The sequence below is a fragment of the Calonectris borealis genome, chromosome 7 (assembly GCF_964195595.1).
Source record: "Calonectris borealis chromosome 7, bCalBor7.hap1.2, whole genome shotgun sequence".
NCBI lineage: Eukaryota > Metazoa > Chordata > Aves > Procellariiformes > Procellariidae > Calonectris > Calonectris borealis.
Window position 1 is genome coordinate 4023369 of NC_134318.1, and position 16063 is coordinate 4039431.

The window sequence follows — 16063 nt, forward strand, 5'->3', positions numbered from 1 at the left end:
TTTCTACTTTTATATCACACAGAAGGCTTGTATCTAGCAGGAAGGAACACCACTGAGCCAATTTACTCTGCATATAATAACATCTAAATTATTTAGAAAACAACCCAGAGACAATGTCTGTATACATACTTACCTTAATCCTATAAAAGCGTATTGGCTTGCACACCGTAAGGGAACTTTGTTTTCTTACATATTGCTAAAGTTTCTTTTCTTCTTTTTCTGCTCATCATGTATAATCCTGTCCTCCAAAAAAACCTACTCCAACTTATTTCACTATCATTTTTCCCAGTCGCAGAAGGAACGTTACGCTTACGCTCACCCGAAGAGTAATACACAGAGACATCTTGACTTTGACCCAGAAGACGTATCTTCAGATCTCAGCACAAAAGGGTTTTTACTGCAATAGTAAGCAATTTCAGAATAAAGCAGAAGTTTACAGCTTTACCTGAGAAGCCACGCACTGCATTATAGCGCTTCAGAGAAAATACATTAACAGAACAACATGCGGTATTATTGAGAGGAGGGGGGAGAAGGAGATCGCTGAACCAGTGCTTCCCAGCTGGCAGTGGAAGTAGCAAGTAGAAAAGCTGGTGTTCAATAAGCTTGGGTCTCTATTACCTAATTTAATAAAGGTAGCCTAGTTATCAATCATCCTGACTACAGCGGAGAGAGACTAAGATCAGTTAAGAAATGGAACGGGCTCAGTTAAACACTGTACAACGCGAGCACTACAGGACATGCGTTCTCCAAGCAAAGCCAAATGTGGGGTGGATATGAAATACGATGCAGCCAGTTGGTGGCAAGTGTCCCCCTAATCTCATTATTTATTTATTTGCTCATTTTGGAATTTAATTTACAATGAAACAATGCAGTGCAAAGAGGTGAAAGGGAAAAAGGCAGAGGGGAGGTGGACCGAAGGGCCGGGAGCAAAATGAACCCATATAACAGCGTCAGAGGGTGCTGAGGCAAAGAACAAGGCAGCTCTAGCAGTACCTGTGACTAAAGAACATTTAATAACGGGGAGGAAAGTAAGTGCTAGCTGTGAAGGGTGCTTAATGGCAAGTTCACCGCCACCACCCCAGTATGCAAAAAGTCCAGTCACCTGTAATTAGGCTTAATTCAGTAATTACGTGGCGAAAATCATAAAGCAAGCAACGGAATGGTACTTCTCCTGTGGGAAAACTAATGAGTCTGAGTGATTTATATACTGCAACTACATCCAGCAGGAGAGACACGCTCATTTTCTACCAATTCGTGGACTGAGGAGAAGAAAAAACACCGGTGCACTAAGGTTGAATCTTCTCATACAGTCCAGAGTGCTTTCAGAGGCACTGCATTTCCAAACAAGCACCTCTAAGGCAGCCCATCCGGGGACAGTGTGTCTGCCTTTACTACATGTACCAAGAACGCTGGAACCCCAGTGATGCCTCAAAACATCTGATTTCATTATACACAGCCACATCTTGATAAATATGCTGTATTTCAGAGGCATTCACTCATACTCCCAATTACTGAACATACCGACATTCTAACAAAAAAGCAAGCAGGAACAAAGAAATAAAATACAACGATATACACAAGTGCCATGTAAAGCACTCACGTCAGCTGTCCCTTTTAAATGCCACTGACTGGCGTCTGCAACCGAGATTAGAAAATACCATTTGCTATATTGTCAACAGGAAAACACAACTGAAGGGAAATCATCCACATTCTGAAATGTTTCCCGTGTTCCTCCTGAAGAGAGGACTGTGCATTGCAGCTCCTATATATAAAATATATTATCTCATATACCATGATTATACATAAAATTATATATGATGTACAATGTACCTGTGATTTATATCATGATATATTATTTATAGCAATATATATTGCTATAGTGCACATTATGACATTTCTTTTAAGTGGACCACAGTTTCTATGCAGCAAAGCAGAGCAGACACTCCTTTGAGAAACGATGGCATTCAACTTTATCTATGGAAACTATTAAGTTAGCAGGCTGAACGTTTGTATTCCGAGACACTCAGTATACCTCCGAGGATCAGCACTTGATTTTACATTTGGATTTTCTGGTACAAAAATGCCTGGTCACTTCCACGTTGCATTAGAGGTTCGAGAGTGGATTTTCTTTAACTATGGAACTGCTCCATTCTTTTATAAGCGTTAAGGCATTAAAGGTTTGCAACCTACAACAGGCCAAAATACACATGCAGGGAAGTTCCCTGGAATCATCACATGTGCTATTTCCAGTAATTTTGTCTTGAAAAGTAGGAAGTTCTTTCTTATCTCCATTAAGATACGCACGATACACATGAACATCCAGAAGACAGATGAAGTTGCTACTCAAGAACATCTGCACTTGAATTCCACTTCCAGAGACAGGTCTGGCCAGGAGGCTGCACACACCTGAATTCCTCAGCCCAGGAGAATGAAAAGTGCTAGAGCAATGCAGAGAGAAGGCAGGCTCAAAAGCCCACGATGTACAACTAGTACAAGCATTTTGGGACCTCTACTTCTGTGCTAATACAGGCAGCGTGACTTGTCTGTTATGAAGTCAAAATGTAAAAAAGGGAATCACCACCAAGACCACGCTGAAAACAGAGGAGACTACAGAGACTTCTTGATGCGGGAAGTCAAGATTTCAGTGTTTAAATATTTATACTTATTACATAATTTATTATTAAATAGTAAAACAATTAGCTATTGTTGTGTCTATGCACATTTATTAGCAGCATGAGGTGATTCCATCAGATCCTCTTTTCCAATGAAAGATTCCTCCATCACCACTAGGAGATTTTCTTCATATGGATGGAAAAGAAACTCCGATCTTTCCAGGCTCACTTTTCATTACAGGGAGGAAAAAAGAACATGGGAAGCCTCATATGATTTTTGAAAGTGAGGAGACAATCCTCATCCTGTTCTTTAACAACTCCAGAGCAGTCCAAGTGCAGCTAAATGTGTTTTCTTTACCCACCTGATCGGCTCAGAAAGCACACAATGCAAAAAACGTTAACATGAACGTTGAAAATGATGCCCAAATGGTTTTGGCTAGCTCTAGTTCAGGAAAAGAGAGTTCCCTAAGCAATATTATCTCCATTTTGTAGGGTTTGTAGGTTGTAGGGCAAAACCAGCCTTCTCAAGAGGAATGTCTATAGAGTATTTCACCAAAGCACTCCATTATTCCATTTCAGAGATGATCTGCCATCTATAGAAGTGTGTACAGAGGAATTTAATTCCCAAGACATTTCTATTACCTATGGGACGAGAGAAACACAGGTCTGTCTTGGTAATGTGGCATACCTGATTTTAGCTAGAGGTTTAAGTTGCAGTCCCGTGAAAACCAAATGCTCTGAGCATGAAGTTGGCTATTTTATTCTAGCTGAAATGCTGTTCCTTGCCCAACAAGTAAGCGCTCACAAATATTGCCACATTTAACGAACAGTGTCGTCTGCCTTTACCAAGTTTGCTGAAGGAGAGGAACGTGCACTGAATTTTCCACTAAGCCTCACTCCATTTTCTCTGTCATCTTCTGTAGCAGACATAAATGGACCTATCTGAACAGACATAATTCAAGTAGGTGAGAGAAATGGCAAATCTGACATTGATGTCCAGTCCAGAGGATATGAAAAGCTTGTTGATGAAATTAAAGCAGTTGGAGGAAAACCGAGGTGCTTACTGACCGACTGCGAAGGACCACGACACTATCAGAAATGTCAGCTGAAGACATACCCATTGTATCCCTCAAAAAGCCCAAACTCCGAAGCCAAATAGATCGTGATGTTTTAAATCTTTTCTGCTATGGTATGCTTCCTTTCTTTGGACCATTAACCAACATACATCTCAGGTCTATGCTGAGTAAGCCTTTCCAGTGTGGAAGAACTGAATTATATATTTCTTAATACCTCGTATCCACTCTCTAGTGAAAATTACAGGCAGCTGGGGAGAATCTGTTATAATTTGTTCTCCAAAGTTGTTTAAATCACTATTTATTTTAGTGTGAAAAATCACTATAATTTCAAAAATGACCCAACTACCCTCTTCCCTAACATTCCCCATCACCAAGTATTGCAATTGGTGGTTAAATGTTTTATTTTCAGAGATTAATATTTACTATCACTCCAGTGCCAAAATGAGAGGAGAAAGAGTCGAATAACCTCTGTAGTGACTAATTTAGTTAATGATATAGTCTTTTTATCTGTTAATGAATTATACAAAGTGTTCTAATTTTATAAATTGGTGGATTATTTGAAATGGCTCAGAAACCTCTTTGAGCAAAAGTACTTTAGCCTGAGAAGGTCTCCAAATTATTTGGTTTCCCTTTGCCTGTGGTTATATCTTCCGCATAGCGCATGAAAAATCATAAATTCCTATTATTTTGTTTTTATGTCCTGCATGAATTATTAAAGCCTTTCTAAAAACAGGGAGATAGCATTCTTTTAAACTTCAGGAGGAAAACCCAATAAATTTGAAGGTGGCAATGAAATAAGTGAAACAGACAAGTACACATACGCAAAATTATTTCTGAGACTTTTGCTCTCTGCAAATATTTTCAGTAACGGATGTGACAATTTTAAAACAAGCTAATGCAATTTCTTCTGGCAAAGGTTGTCCTTGAAAGCCCATCCTTAGAAGTGAAATTCTTACGCTATACTCATTTACTGGCCTCACGGTGTTCGTGAAGGTAAAGGCTTCTCAAGCTAATTTTGAGAATTCAAAACCTGGCCATGGTTTTTTATTTTTATACCCATTCAGAAGCTTCATTCACTGTGAAACATTTACACATCTGTCAGGGACTTCCATGCACAAGGGCCAGAACAGCGTGAAACAAGTTTTAAAAGATTCCAATCTAGCAGAAAAGAGTTTTTTTGGAGCATGGAGACTGAGGAATGTGGCTCTGGGCCATTTTCCCAGACTGTGGCAGGATATGCCAGCTATTCCTCTGGGCCCCGGAGGAGAGGAGTGAGGGTATGGTTACGGTACAGCTTATTGTTGAGGCACTAACACTGCTGAGACCTGCTGGGAGCTGGAAACAAGCTGCTCCCGTGTTTGCAAAAGGAGATTTTTGCGGAGATGGTGAAAGGGCGAGACGCAATCTGCTCTTGCCGATCTTGCCGTGCCACGCCTTGCAGCATTCACACCTCAGTCCCACGACACGTGTCATGCAGTTGACACTCTTCATTCAGGCCAGGATTGTTCTACCCTGTTTTCAAACCACCTTCTGTAAGAGCCATCTGTATTTTGCTGGTGGCCCCTTTGGCTCCAGGACAGTCCAAAACTGGGAGGATCTCAAACAGCCTAAGACCAATTTAGCACGAGAACTATGCTACGTCGTGTAGAAACACGTGGTACAGAACATGTGTTCTTCTTCTCCACTCAAGAAAACAGAAGGCTACAAATTACTGCGTGAAGAAAAATTTGTACAGAGCAGCATGCTGAGGTGAACCTGAAGGCTTAGCAAAGCAGAAGCAAACTTCTCCTATTACTGTCACTAAAAGATACATTGTTCTTCGTCTCTCCAGCCAACACCAACACCTGACACTTTTGGAAAGCTAGAAAAGTGTTAAGTAAGCAGACTCCTTTATTATTCTTAGCTCTAGGAAATGGAGTGCCTGTGCATCCAGACTATTGCCTGAACAACTTAATCAGCATTTCTGACACGAGAATCTATCAGAGCTAACTTACACCTGGCTCCAAAAAGAGAGGGAAAAGGGGAACACGTCCTAAAACTCCAGAAGCAAATCCATCGATATTTTTTCCTAGCCCAATGAAGACATTGGGCCGTTTAGAGACAACACACTTCTTTTTCAGTGAGTGATCACATCATCAGCCCTAAGGTATTCCAATTCCCGTGGAGAAGTGAAGGTATGACAACAGTCAGGATGGAACAGACCTGTTGAAATCTGAGAAATGCCATTCATTACTGATTAAAGTGACAGAAGAGTGCAAGGTTTGTTTTTCAACTATTTCCTATAGTATTCTCTTTCCCATATTGTCTACTTCATGGTTATATGCCTAGTGACACAAAGTATAGAAAATCGTCCTTGTCTTACAGAAAGAAGCTAAAAGTGAAAGCCTGACTTCTGGAAGCTGATGATGTTGTGGTGTATGAGTGCTATAAAAACATATTTTACCAAAAGGATTTTAGCTGGCTTCCAGTATGATAAAATACTTTGCTCTTATTGTAAAGCATTAATGTTTCCAATTACCCATCCCCCCATCACAACATTTTGTACCTGCTGGGCCTGAATAACGACACCCTGTTACCAATTTTTTGTGATTAAAATTTTACGTAGCGATGCTAGTGGTATTAATTGTATCGGTATAAATTTTCTAAATTCTGCTTTCCCTTACAGCTACGTCACCCAAATAAAATCACAGCGAAGCAATACAGTTCACTGAGAGACACTGCCTCAACCTTCTGGAGCTGCGCGTCATCCATTTCACATCCTGGATTTCGACAGATGCAGGTTCTGCGCTCAGTGTTTGGAGGCTCCACTGTGGTCTGTATTTGGGGCAGCTCTGAACCTAGTTTGAGCCTGCAGAGCGGGCAAATGGGCAAGCAAAGCAGTGCTGTACCTCTGCCTTCTCCAGAAGAGGGGCAAAATGTGGATTTGGGGGGCCAGTGCTGTCCCTCGGCCAGTTGTGCTCGCCATCAAAACACCCGCTTGCTCATTTTCAAGTCTTTTGGCAAAAAAGCAGATAGTGGCATAAAGGGAGCACTCGTTGCTGAATCTAAACGCAAAACCAGTGAATTGTCTGATATTTGTAGAGTAAATAAATTTATTACCCTATGAGTTGATCTTTGTTCTGTTCCACAAGGGTGGGAGGAACATTAGAGACGATGACTTGCATATCCAACTGATTGACCACAGAGACCTGGAAACAAAAGAGTGAAATTCAATTGGCACTCCCATGCATAACATCCTCCCCATACAAAAAGAACGGAATAATTACTTTCCTGCCTTCACAGCCATACCCTGATGTACGGATTTCTCATTTTAATTCCGAGTAAGAGAGCTGGGAAATCTTGTTTTGCTTGGCAGCCAAAACCAATAAAGAGCAGGCAAAGATTTAACTAGAACTGTAATTGCAGGACTGCATCAGAATTATAGATTTTTAAGGTGGGGACTACAAAACCTGTCCTTCATAGTTTAGACTTTACTTACAGAATCATGGATCTCTCACGTGCCATATTCAAAATCACTTATGAGCATTTTGGTATTTTTGATGGCTTGACAGGAAAATCCAACCTTGGAAATATGCAGTTTGCACCAATGTAAATGCAAATACCAGACTAATTCAACTAAATCAATGATACTTTGTTAGAAAATCACAAAGGAAATTGTTTATCTATTTTGAAGTCATCAGTGTAAGTTATTTTAATCTCTAATTTTTTTTTAGCTTCTCCCTCTATATGGCATAAAACTGTGCATAACCATGTGCATTTTAGAATTGCACTTTTATTTAAAAGGACAGGACAGAAAAAGATGCCTCTCTAATACACTCGATACTCACGTTATTTGTTTAAAAAAAACAAAAAAAATCCAGGATTCCACGAAAGAACTGACTGACCTCAGCACAAATGTCTCACATTAGCATTTTCTCCCACAAAAGCAACGTAACTCTTCTGTTTCTCAACGGTAGGTTGGACGGTCAGGGTGCAGAAGGGGCTACACGCATGCATGTAATTCAAGAGATTTGGCAAATGCTGCTTCACATCTCCTGATCTAGTCTCCTCAAGCTATTTTTATCCCAAGAAAAGGCTGCCTTCCAGAAAAATGATTGCATGCTTTTTCCTCTCTTTTAAATATTTTTGCATTTTGTAATAGCTCTGTCTTCACTAGCACAGCCAACCTCCCCTTAGGTTGTGAAAGGAACAGTTACTTCCCATACTGGTGGAGAAAATAAAACATTTCTTAAAACTTGGCTCATGTCTGTATAGGCATGACAGCAAACATTATACTCCAAACCACCTCCCTATAGAGGATTCTGGAGGTAAATTTGGAAAAGTAGGACAATGTTAAACCCGATAAGTTTAAAAATCAGAGTTAGTTGATTCAATTCTAAAAGAAAAAACAACCCCTGTTTTTCAAAAGAGAAGTCTGAGCCCTGTAAGCACTTCAACAGACAAGCCATAATATACTTTCACATCAAACACTGATTCACCAGCTTTGAAGCTTAATTCAACTTTCAATATTTAAATGTTCTTGAAATGTCATCAGATGTACTGAGCAGCAAGTACAGACTTCTGTGTAAGAAAAACAGAATTACAATGAACTCAAAATAAATTTTAGACTAAAATCATTGAAAGGAACTCTAAAGCAATGAACAGTTTAATAGAATTCACTACATCAGCCAATTCAAGCAATCATTGTGCACCTATGCACCGAGTACTGCATAAATGCAACACTTAAAAAAAGGCAATAGTTCTTTTGATATTCAAGGAATCACAGTTACGACTACTTGTTCATATACAAAAATATGAATAAACACACATTCACGACAAGCTATAGTAAAACAAGGGTGCTGAAGCAAAAATCAAGAAAACATTAAGGTTTCCATAGTAGCATTAACTTACTTGCTATCCACATTTGTAAAGGTTTTCATTTTTCAATTATTAAAAATAGTAAGTTGAGGAACTAAGCCCAATTTAACTACATTGTAAGAAAAGCTGTGGGGACAAACTGTTCCCTTCCACTTGAGGAGCGATGGAAACATGCTGGGAGCAGAGGCGGAAGGTGTGAGAAAGCAAAGGCTCTTCCTGAGGCACCACTGTCGCCGCTCTCTGGAAGCTTTTTGGGGCACAGTTACCAGGGATCATTCTTCTTCCCCCACATTTTATTCTTTTGCACGTAATTAAATTAATTTCCCTTACCTACGTGTACTCCTTGAGCTTGTATTGAAAGGAATTAACACCTCCCAGTCTGAGCACCTGACACCACACTGACAGCAGGATAAATTCTGTCCAAATCATGAAGCCCAGGAACAGCTTAGTCTAGTTAGAAAGGATCTTCACGTGTGGATCACGCTCAGCGCAAACCCAAACTTTCACGGTGGGATGGTGTCAGTCTGTAATTGTATCTATCTCTAAGCTTTCATGCCTTGCTCAAAAACACTGTACCAGAGTGCTCATCACTCACTCAGACAACCTAAAGATACCTCTATAAATTAATGAGACATGCTTCACTTTCTAATTTTAATGTCGATACCTTCTGGCTATATTTTAATATACTATTACTGCATAAATTGCATGAGAATGCCCTATCATTTTTGGGAGGTCAAGCATGAGGACATCATACATTATGTTTATTTGCTGAATTCCTGCATAACTCAATATACCAAGTATTATGGCTATCATCTGTATCATTTGACAGTGTTCCCATGAACTAGATAATGCACTTCATCCCTATGACATTATGCTAATATTAATCCAATCCATCAAGTTATATAGGCTTTAAAGAAATTTAGCTTTGATGGTTTCTGCGAGTGGACTAAGTCAATGTCCTTTACTCAGCATAAAAACATGAGCTCAAGGCCTAAAGCTGGTGCCGTTTCTGAAACGTTGCTTCCCTGAAAACTTGAAATACAGGCTGAGCCCAAAATTATTCCTTGCATCTCCCTTCCAGACATGAGCAACTAAGACATGGCAACCTTGGCTTTCCCGAAAAAGTCAACTGACTGGTAGCTTTCAGAGGCTGTTTGCTCAGGTATTTGCCTGCACTGCAAGCCAGGTACACCAGATCTTACTCCAACCCAGAAGCTACGTACTCACGTTAACACCGTACAGCCCAAGTTAGCAAGCTTTCAGCTTGGCTTAGCTGGGGTTTAATACCAGGCTAACCCTGCTTCACAGCTTTGACACAGGAGCTGGCTGCACCTTGCTGGCTTAGACAATAGGTGGAGATGATCTGTAAATGCTTGTGTCCAACCACGCGATGTGACCTGCTTTATACTTGTAGTGCACAAAACCAGCACTTTTTTTTGCTGCCATCTGGGTCCAGAAGACCCAGAACATAACTTAGGTCCATGTTTATTGCAAACAATTAGAATCTAAATTGAACCATTAACAATGGCTCATTGAATAAATAAAATACTGAACATCATGTCTAGGGTGGTAACTGGGATCTGTATCTCTGCCATGAAACATGAACACACATTTCAGATGGTCATAAAAGCTTTTGGTTTAAAAAAACCAGAAAGCTTTATTTCAGTGACTTAAAAAGATGAAGTACACACAGTTTATGGCCTTCCTATAGGTCTGCCTGGAATTAAACTTTATGTAGTATTTGAATTTCCTCAAGAATTATTCCATAAAGATAATGCCTGGCTCATACTTACAAGTACTTCTGCTTTGCTGCTCAGTCCTTTTCCATAATTGTCAGTTGCAATGACCTGAAACTTGAAATAGGATCTTCTCATATTTTTGAACAGCATAGCAGTTTTTATTAGCCCCGTGTAAGCTTCAATCACAAAACCTTCTTTACCATCCTTGATTGGAGGAATGATGAGTCTGTATTGCATGGCACTGTAATTCCCAGTGTCTTTATCATCAGCCTAATAGGAAAGAGAAAACAAGCAGAGGCAAATAAAGTAAATATGCATGCAAAGAATCATTAACCTTGTCCTCTAAATAAAGTGGCACATTGGTCCAGCAAATTTCTTCCACTCTGACGTTTAAAACATTAGATCCCAGAAAGCAGATATCCCTATTACTTTAAATGGTTCATTTAACTTTGCTGCATACAGTTTTGCTTTTCCAGCAAGTTCTTTCTCCTGTGTTGGCACTAAACTGCTCCAAAAAAAAAAAAGAAAAAAGAAAAAAAGAAGAAAAATATAAATGGACTTTTCAAGTCTGCAACAAACTGAACAGGTAAGAACAGTTTAATTCTGAGAAACCTCCACTGCCAATTTCTTGTTGACAAATATTAAATATCAAAGAAAAAACCCCCAGCAAACTATTCACAAACTTACACAACAAGAATGTCCTCCCTCTTCTTAGAGCTATTCTGCACCTCCATTGATTGAGCACACGTATTTTTGGAGTAATTTTATCCTTTTTTATTAAAAAAAAAAAAAAAGAAAGGATTGAGTGGCATTCCTGCAATGCCACACAACACACCTGACGTACAGACCCAGTGCAGGACACAAAGCTGCCCTGGCATTCTCCCGCTGCGGAATTAGGACCCCTCCTGCCATCAATCAGGCGGCCCCGGGAGCTAGGCTGTTTCACCTACCTTGGGCCTGACCACCCTGCGTAGCCCCGTTCTGGCCTCTCCAGACCTACTCCTTGGCACAAATCACGCTCCTGTTCAGAAGGCAGTACCCATATTCAGATGGGAGTGTTTTTAAGGACCCTTATAAAGCTTTCATGTGCTCCGTCTAGGAAGGGGTCAGCGAGATGGTAGCTAATTACTGCCTGTACATTTGCCCACTCATTAGACTTGGGCACTGCCTCAGCATCTGGGGCACTTCAGAGACTATTAGCAGGCTTTTATCAAAATACTGGCACGACTTCTTAAGCCTGTGGTTTCAGCTAATGTTGGAGAAAAAACACCCGTAACTTCAAAAAGGTGCAGGTCTCTGGGTAAAATCCATACTTCACCGTGACTTAAAACCAAAAACAATAATCACAACCTAGTCAGGGTTTACGGCAGTGTGAAGAGTTGTTTACCGTGATACACCACGGCCATCTAAAAAAGCATTATCTGTGCAAGGTCATTAAGCCTTTAATAGATGGCCATTATTCATCATTAATTGTTTCCCCACCATCAGTGAAGAAGATCTATCAGGTGGAAACTTTTACTAACTCCTATTTTGTCTTTATTTTCTGTTCATTTTCAGGGAATACCAGTGAGGAGATACAACAACTGAGTCTATGCGGCAACAGTGATTGCATTCTGCACGATCAAGAGATACCCGTCCCAGATAAATGATCCAGGTACTCAAAACTGTACGTGCCTTCCATGCTACTCCGACTGCTATCAGACCAGATAGAATAGACATAACTATTATCGCTTAAGCGATAATATCTGGGCTGGTTTAGCTAGAGGTAGCAAACGCGTTTCACATAGCACACCGATGCGCTGCAGAGCTGCCCGAAAGATGAGTTCCCTGACGCTGGCTGCCGCTCATCACAGAGACAGAACTGTTTAAAATGGTCCTTGCACCTTTTGTAAATGTTTTGTTTTCCTCTAAATTGACAAAGCTTTATCTGGCTTGGCTACGAAAAGCATAAATATACGATGTGTTAAAGCGCTTTGGTTCTCTAGTTCTATAGCTTTTTTTAAGGCTTTTAAAATCAAGATTACTACCTCTGGGGTGATCTCAAACCCCTTTACTAGCATTTTTAGGAAAGATGGGGAAGGTTAAAAGCTTTCTGAAATTTACCCCGTTCTGTCAGTCAAAAGGTAAAGATATCAGTGAGCTTTTCCAGAGCACTCCTGCTATCCAACCGGCGTGGGTAACGACAACCCCAAAACATCACGGAGCCAGCAGACAGGAGCTTGACAGGTGGATTTTCAGGACTAGGCTCATTTTTGGTTTCCTTTTGACAAGTAAATTGCTGAAGGAACAAATAAACGTGAAGGCATGCTACACGGCACAAGGAAGCGAGGAAGTGGCGGTACCTAAAAATCAGGTTGATACGCAAGTGCTAACAGTCATCACTGTTTGAGAGCAAAATGTCAGCGCACAGCACGGAGTTCAAGCCAGCCCTTTTAAGAAGTGCATAGATGCCTGAATTGCACAACAGGTTACCTTCATTCCTCCAGCAACCGCGCCGACTTCAGTGATTTTATTGGACTCCTACTCCCACCACGGTTTCATCTGCTGTATTCTCAGATTAGCGTGTTGTGGTGGGTTGATCTTGGTCAGCTGCCCGAGGCCCACCCAGCCGCTCTCTCACCCCCCTCCTCAACAGGACGGGGGAGAAAATAAGCTAAAAAAAGCTCAAGGGTTGAGATAACGACAGGGAACTTACTTATCAATCACTGTCACAGACTCAACTTGAGGAAAATTAATTTAATTTACTGCCGTATAAAATAGATTTGGATAAGAAACAGAGAAAAAAAATTAAAACACCACCTCAGCTGTGCCTGGGCACGGGGCTGTTGGAACTGTTTGTGCCCAGCCCAGGGCAGCATCGGCCTCTCCTCACAGAGAAGCCTCAGCCCCGGCCTGGGCACAGGCCCCCTGTACACATCTAAAAATCAAATATTTCACTTCAAGTACCTGTTCTCAACTAAATGCAATCTTAAAATTACAAGTAAAAGATTACACGTGATTACAATTACTACTAAAATTACTCTTACTAAAGAAACATTTAAAACCGGCATGATAACATAAATAAAACATCCTGGAAAATATGCAAACTGTAGGTTACAGAGGCATTCAAAGTAGCTTCTCTTGGTGCTTTTTGGATCAATTTTGCCTGTGTGTTCTAGGAGAGCTTTACATCCTCCACGTACTCAAAAAAGAGGTCAGGAAGCCTCTGTCTGTAGTAGCAGGCGATAACACTTGGTACAACGCATCCAGAAGACCACCTGCGCACTGCTCAAGAGACAAGAAGGAAACCTCTTTGGAAATGATTTGACGGTGATGCAGAGTGGATAACTTTTAAAAATAATCACTTCTTTGCTTCATACCTAATAAATCACTGTGTACGTGCATTAAGACCAGGCAAGTACAGGTTGTACAACATAGCTCAGTTTAAAGCTAGTTTGAAGTTGTTTCTATGAACAACATAGAAAAGATCAGTCTGGCAAAAACCACTGGCTTATCCACACTCAACTTTGTATGCTGGTAATGGAGCTGGGGGGGGAGGTGGGGGCGAGGAAGTAATTCTGGTGACCCCACAGGCACGTGTTTTGGCACGTGAAGCACACGGGCACAGGCACTAGCTGATCTGGCTCCTTTGGGGTCTTCACCGTAGCAAGACAGGATTTACCGCGACTGCCCGCCTAACTGCCAAAGGCCCTGAGAGATGAGCACTATGCCCTTTCAATAAAAAGCCAATTTCTTTGTTAAAATGGATTTATTACAGTGGTTCAGCTGGGCCGTAAGCCTATCATTTTTTTAATATTAGCAAATTATATCTCAATAGAAAGACACAACTTTTAACACCAGTTTGTTTCAGTAACAACAGAAATCAGTTTCACCTTCAGTATTTCACGCTTGTATACGTGTGCAACTAAGGCCGAACAAAATTTGGATCCAAATTAGGGTATCAATATTGCAGGCATGGACATTAAATAAAGTTAGCCTTTCCGAACAAACGTCACACCAGTGTAGTTGCTTAGAAGTAACGGTTTGATAAGTCTAGCAGCTGAGTTTAATGCATGAAACTTCAGTGAAAGAGGCATTTTGAAATTTTAAGCATGCAGCTTCTAAAATCCTGCAGTTCAGATGCCCAAAGCTGGTAGACAGGCTACGAGATAATTTTCAGAAGTTCTGAGAACTCAGTGGCACTCCAGAGAAATCGATGGCCTCAGTATCATTACAGTTCAGGCTATTTCCATCCCAGAAACCATCTACACGCAGATGAGCAAAGCCAGGTGCAAAACAGCCTGAGGAACTTGGAAAATCATCAGATTCCAATTTCAGATATATTTTAACTCCGTTGTTTCCATTTCCCCCCTTTTCACCACTATTTATACTTTGATCAAACCTAATGACCCTCAGTGCAACATTCAGCTTTGCAGGACCACCAGAGAGAGCTTGTGAGCTGCTGACATTAATGTAGCAACTTCTTTAATACAGAGTAAGGATGTTTGCTATTCTTGTAATTTGTCCTGAAGGTAAATATTTCTGACGCTTCATTAGGAAGAGATATATGACATCTCAAGAGTTGCGTTATGACTGTCAGAGAAGAGAAACAGCTATACTTAATCTTAATATTACAGCAGTATATCTTCCTTTTGTTATCAGCAAGACATACAGATGTCTCCTAAATTCCGCTACGATTGAGTACCGATAAATATGTATGATTTTAGGAATTACCAGGCCAAATTCAACCCTCCTGTAACTGAGCGTAAGCATGCCCACACAAATGGAGTCTCGTTGGCATCGCCGTGCGCTGCCTCCAGCCCTTACCCATCCTCTCCCGCGGCGGAAGATGTGCAACCACCGGGGCGCTTCCTAACCCCAGCACAAAAGCACATTACACCAGCCAGGTATCAGCTGAAATATGCTGCTCTAGGCCCTAACATTGAGGGTATTTACCACCAAGTCATTAACAGTTATTTTTTAGAACTTTTTTGGCAGCTACGTCTCTTGGAGCAAAAAGACCAATAAGCCGAGCGTTCTCGGTGACTACATCTCCTACCCGCGGACTGCCAGCACAACTCGCAGCAAGTCATTAGAAACGTTAAAATTCCTGGCATTGCAGAGGCGGCAAAGAGACGGACGCTGTCGGCGCCGGGTTCGCTCTCAGACAAGCGATGTCTAATTCAGCCCAGCACTGCAGCGGCAATGGGATGAAGGGTACAGCTGCTTTGCTGCCAACAAAAAGTGCTTTTAACACATCGGTTGCCTTAGAGCAGAGAGGGAGCAGAAGGGTACTTTGTTTGGTTTGGTTTTCAGCTTTAGGAGGACTGAGAGGGGAAAAAAGCGTTAGCTCAAGTATGGAAATATATGGGACTCACTAGAGCTGAGTCAAGCTGCTTGTCTGGAAGACAAGAGGTAAAAATATATGAGCTGAAAACCAGGAGTGATAGAGATCCCTTTAGTGATGCCTCTGTAACCAGCTACGGTTTGTCCTAGTATATATGTTTTTTCTGGTGTGACTAATTAACACAAGTCTTGGGTTGCATTTGAGCACTTCACGTAGCAGCTGTCCCTGAAGGCCATCCAAATATCTCACAGCTAAGAATTTGGTGGAAAGAGGTCTGTAAAGGACGGTAAGTTTGAGGAGCAGATGCCAAGAGACGCAAAGCTACAGAATTCTGAGGCCGTCTGTGGCAAAAACAAGCTGATCACCACGAGTTCAAAGGTGCTAGAGACAGGTAACAGTGTAAAAGAGCACAGTAGTGAAGAAATACAGGACAAAAAAGAGGAAAAGTGCAAT

General features: G+C 41.1%; 1 protein-coding gene across 2 annotated transcripts in view; it reads right to left on the bottom strand.

Annotated features, from left to right (window-relative positions):
• PCDH15 (protocadherin related 15) overlaps positions 1-16063 on the bottom strand; it is an 827781-nt gene that overhangs the window by 38108 nt on the left and 773610 nt on the right. For both annotated transcript variants that reach the window (XM_075154074.1, XM_075154076.1), the window contains 2 exons: positions 10339-10554; positions 6788-6876 (listed from right to left, as the gene is read on the bottom strand). In XM_075154074.1, the coding sequence (XP_075010175.1) occupies positions 6788-6876; positions 10339-10554 (305 nt within the window). The remainder of the gene's footprint in view (positions 1-6787; positions 6877-10338; positions 10555-16063) is intronic.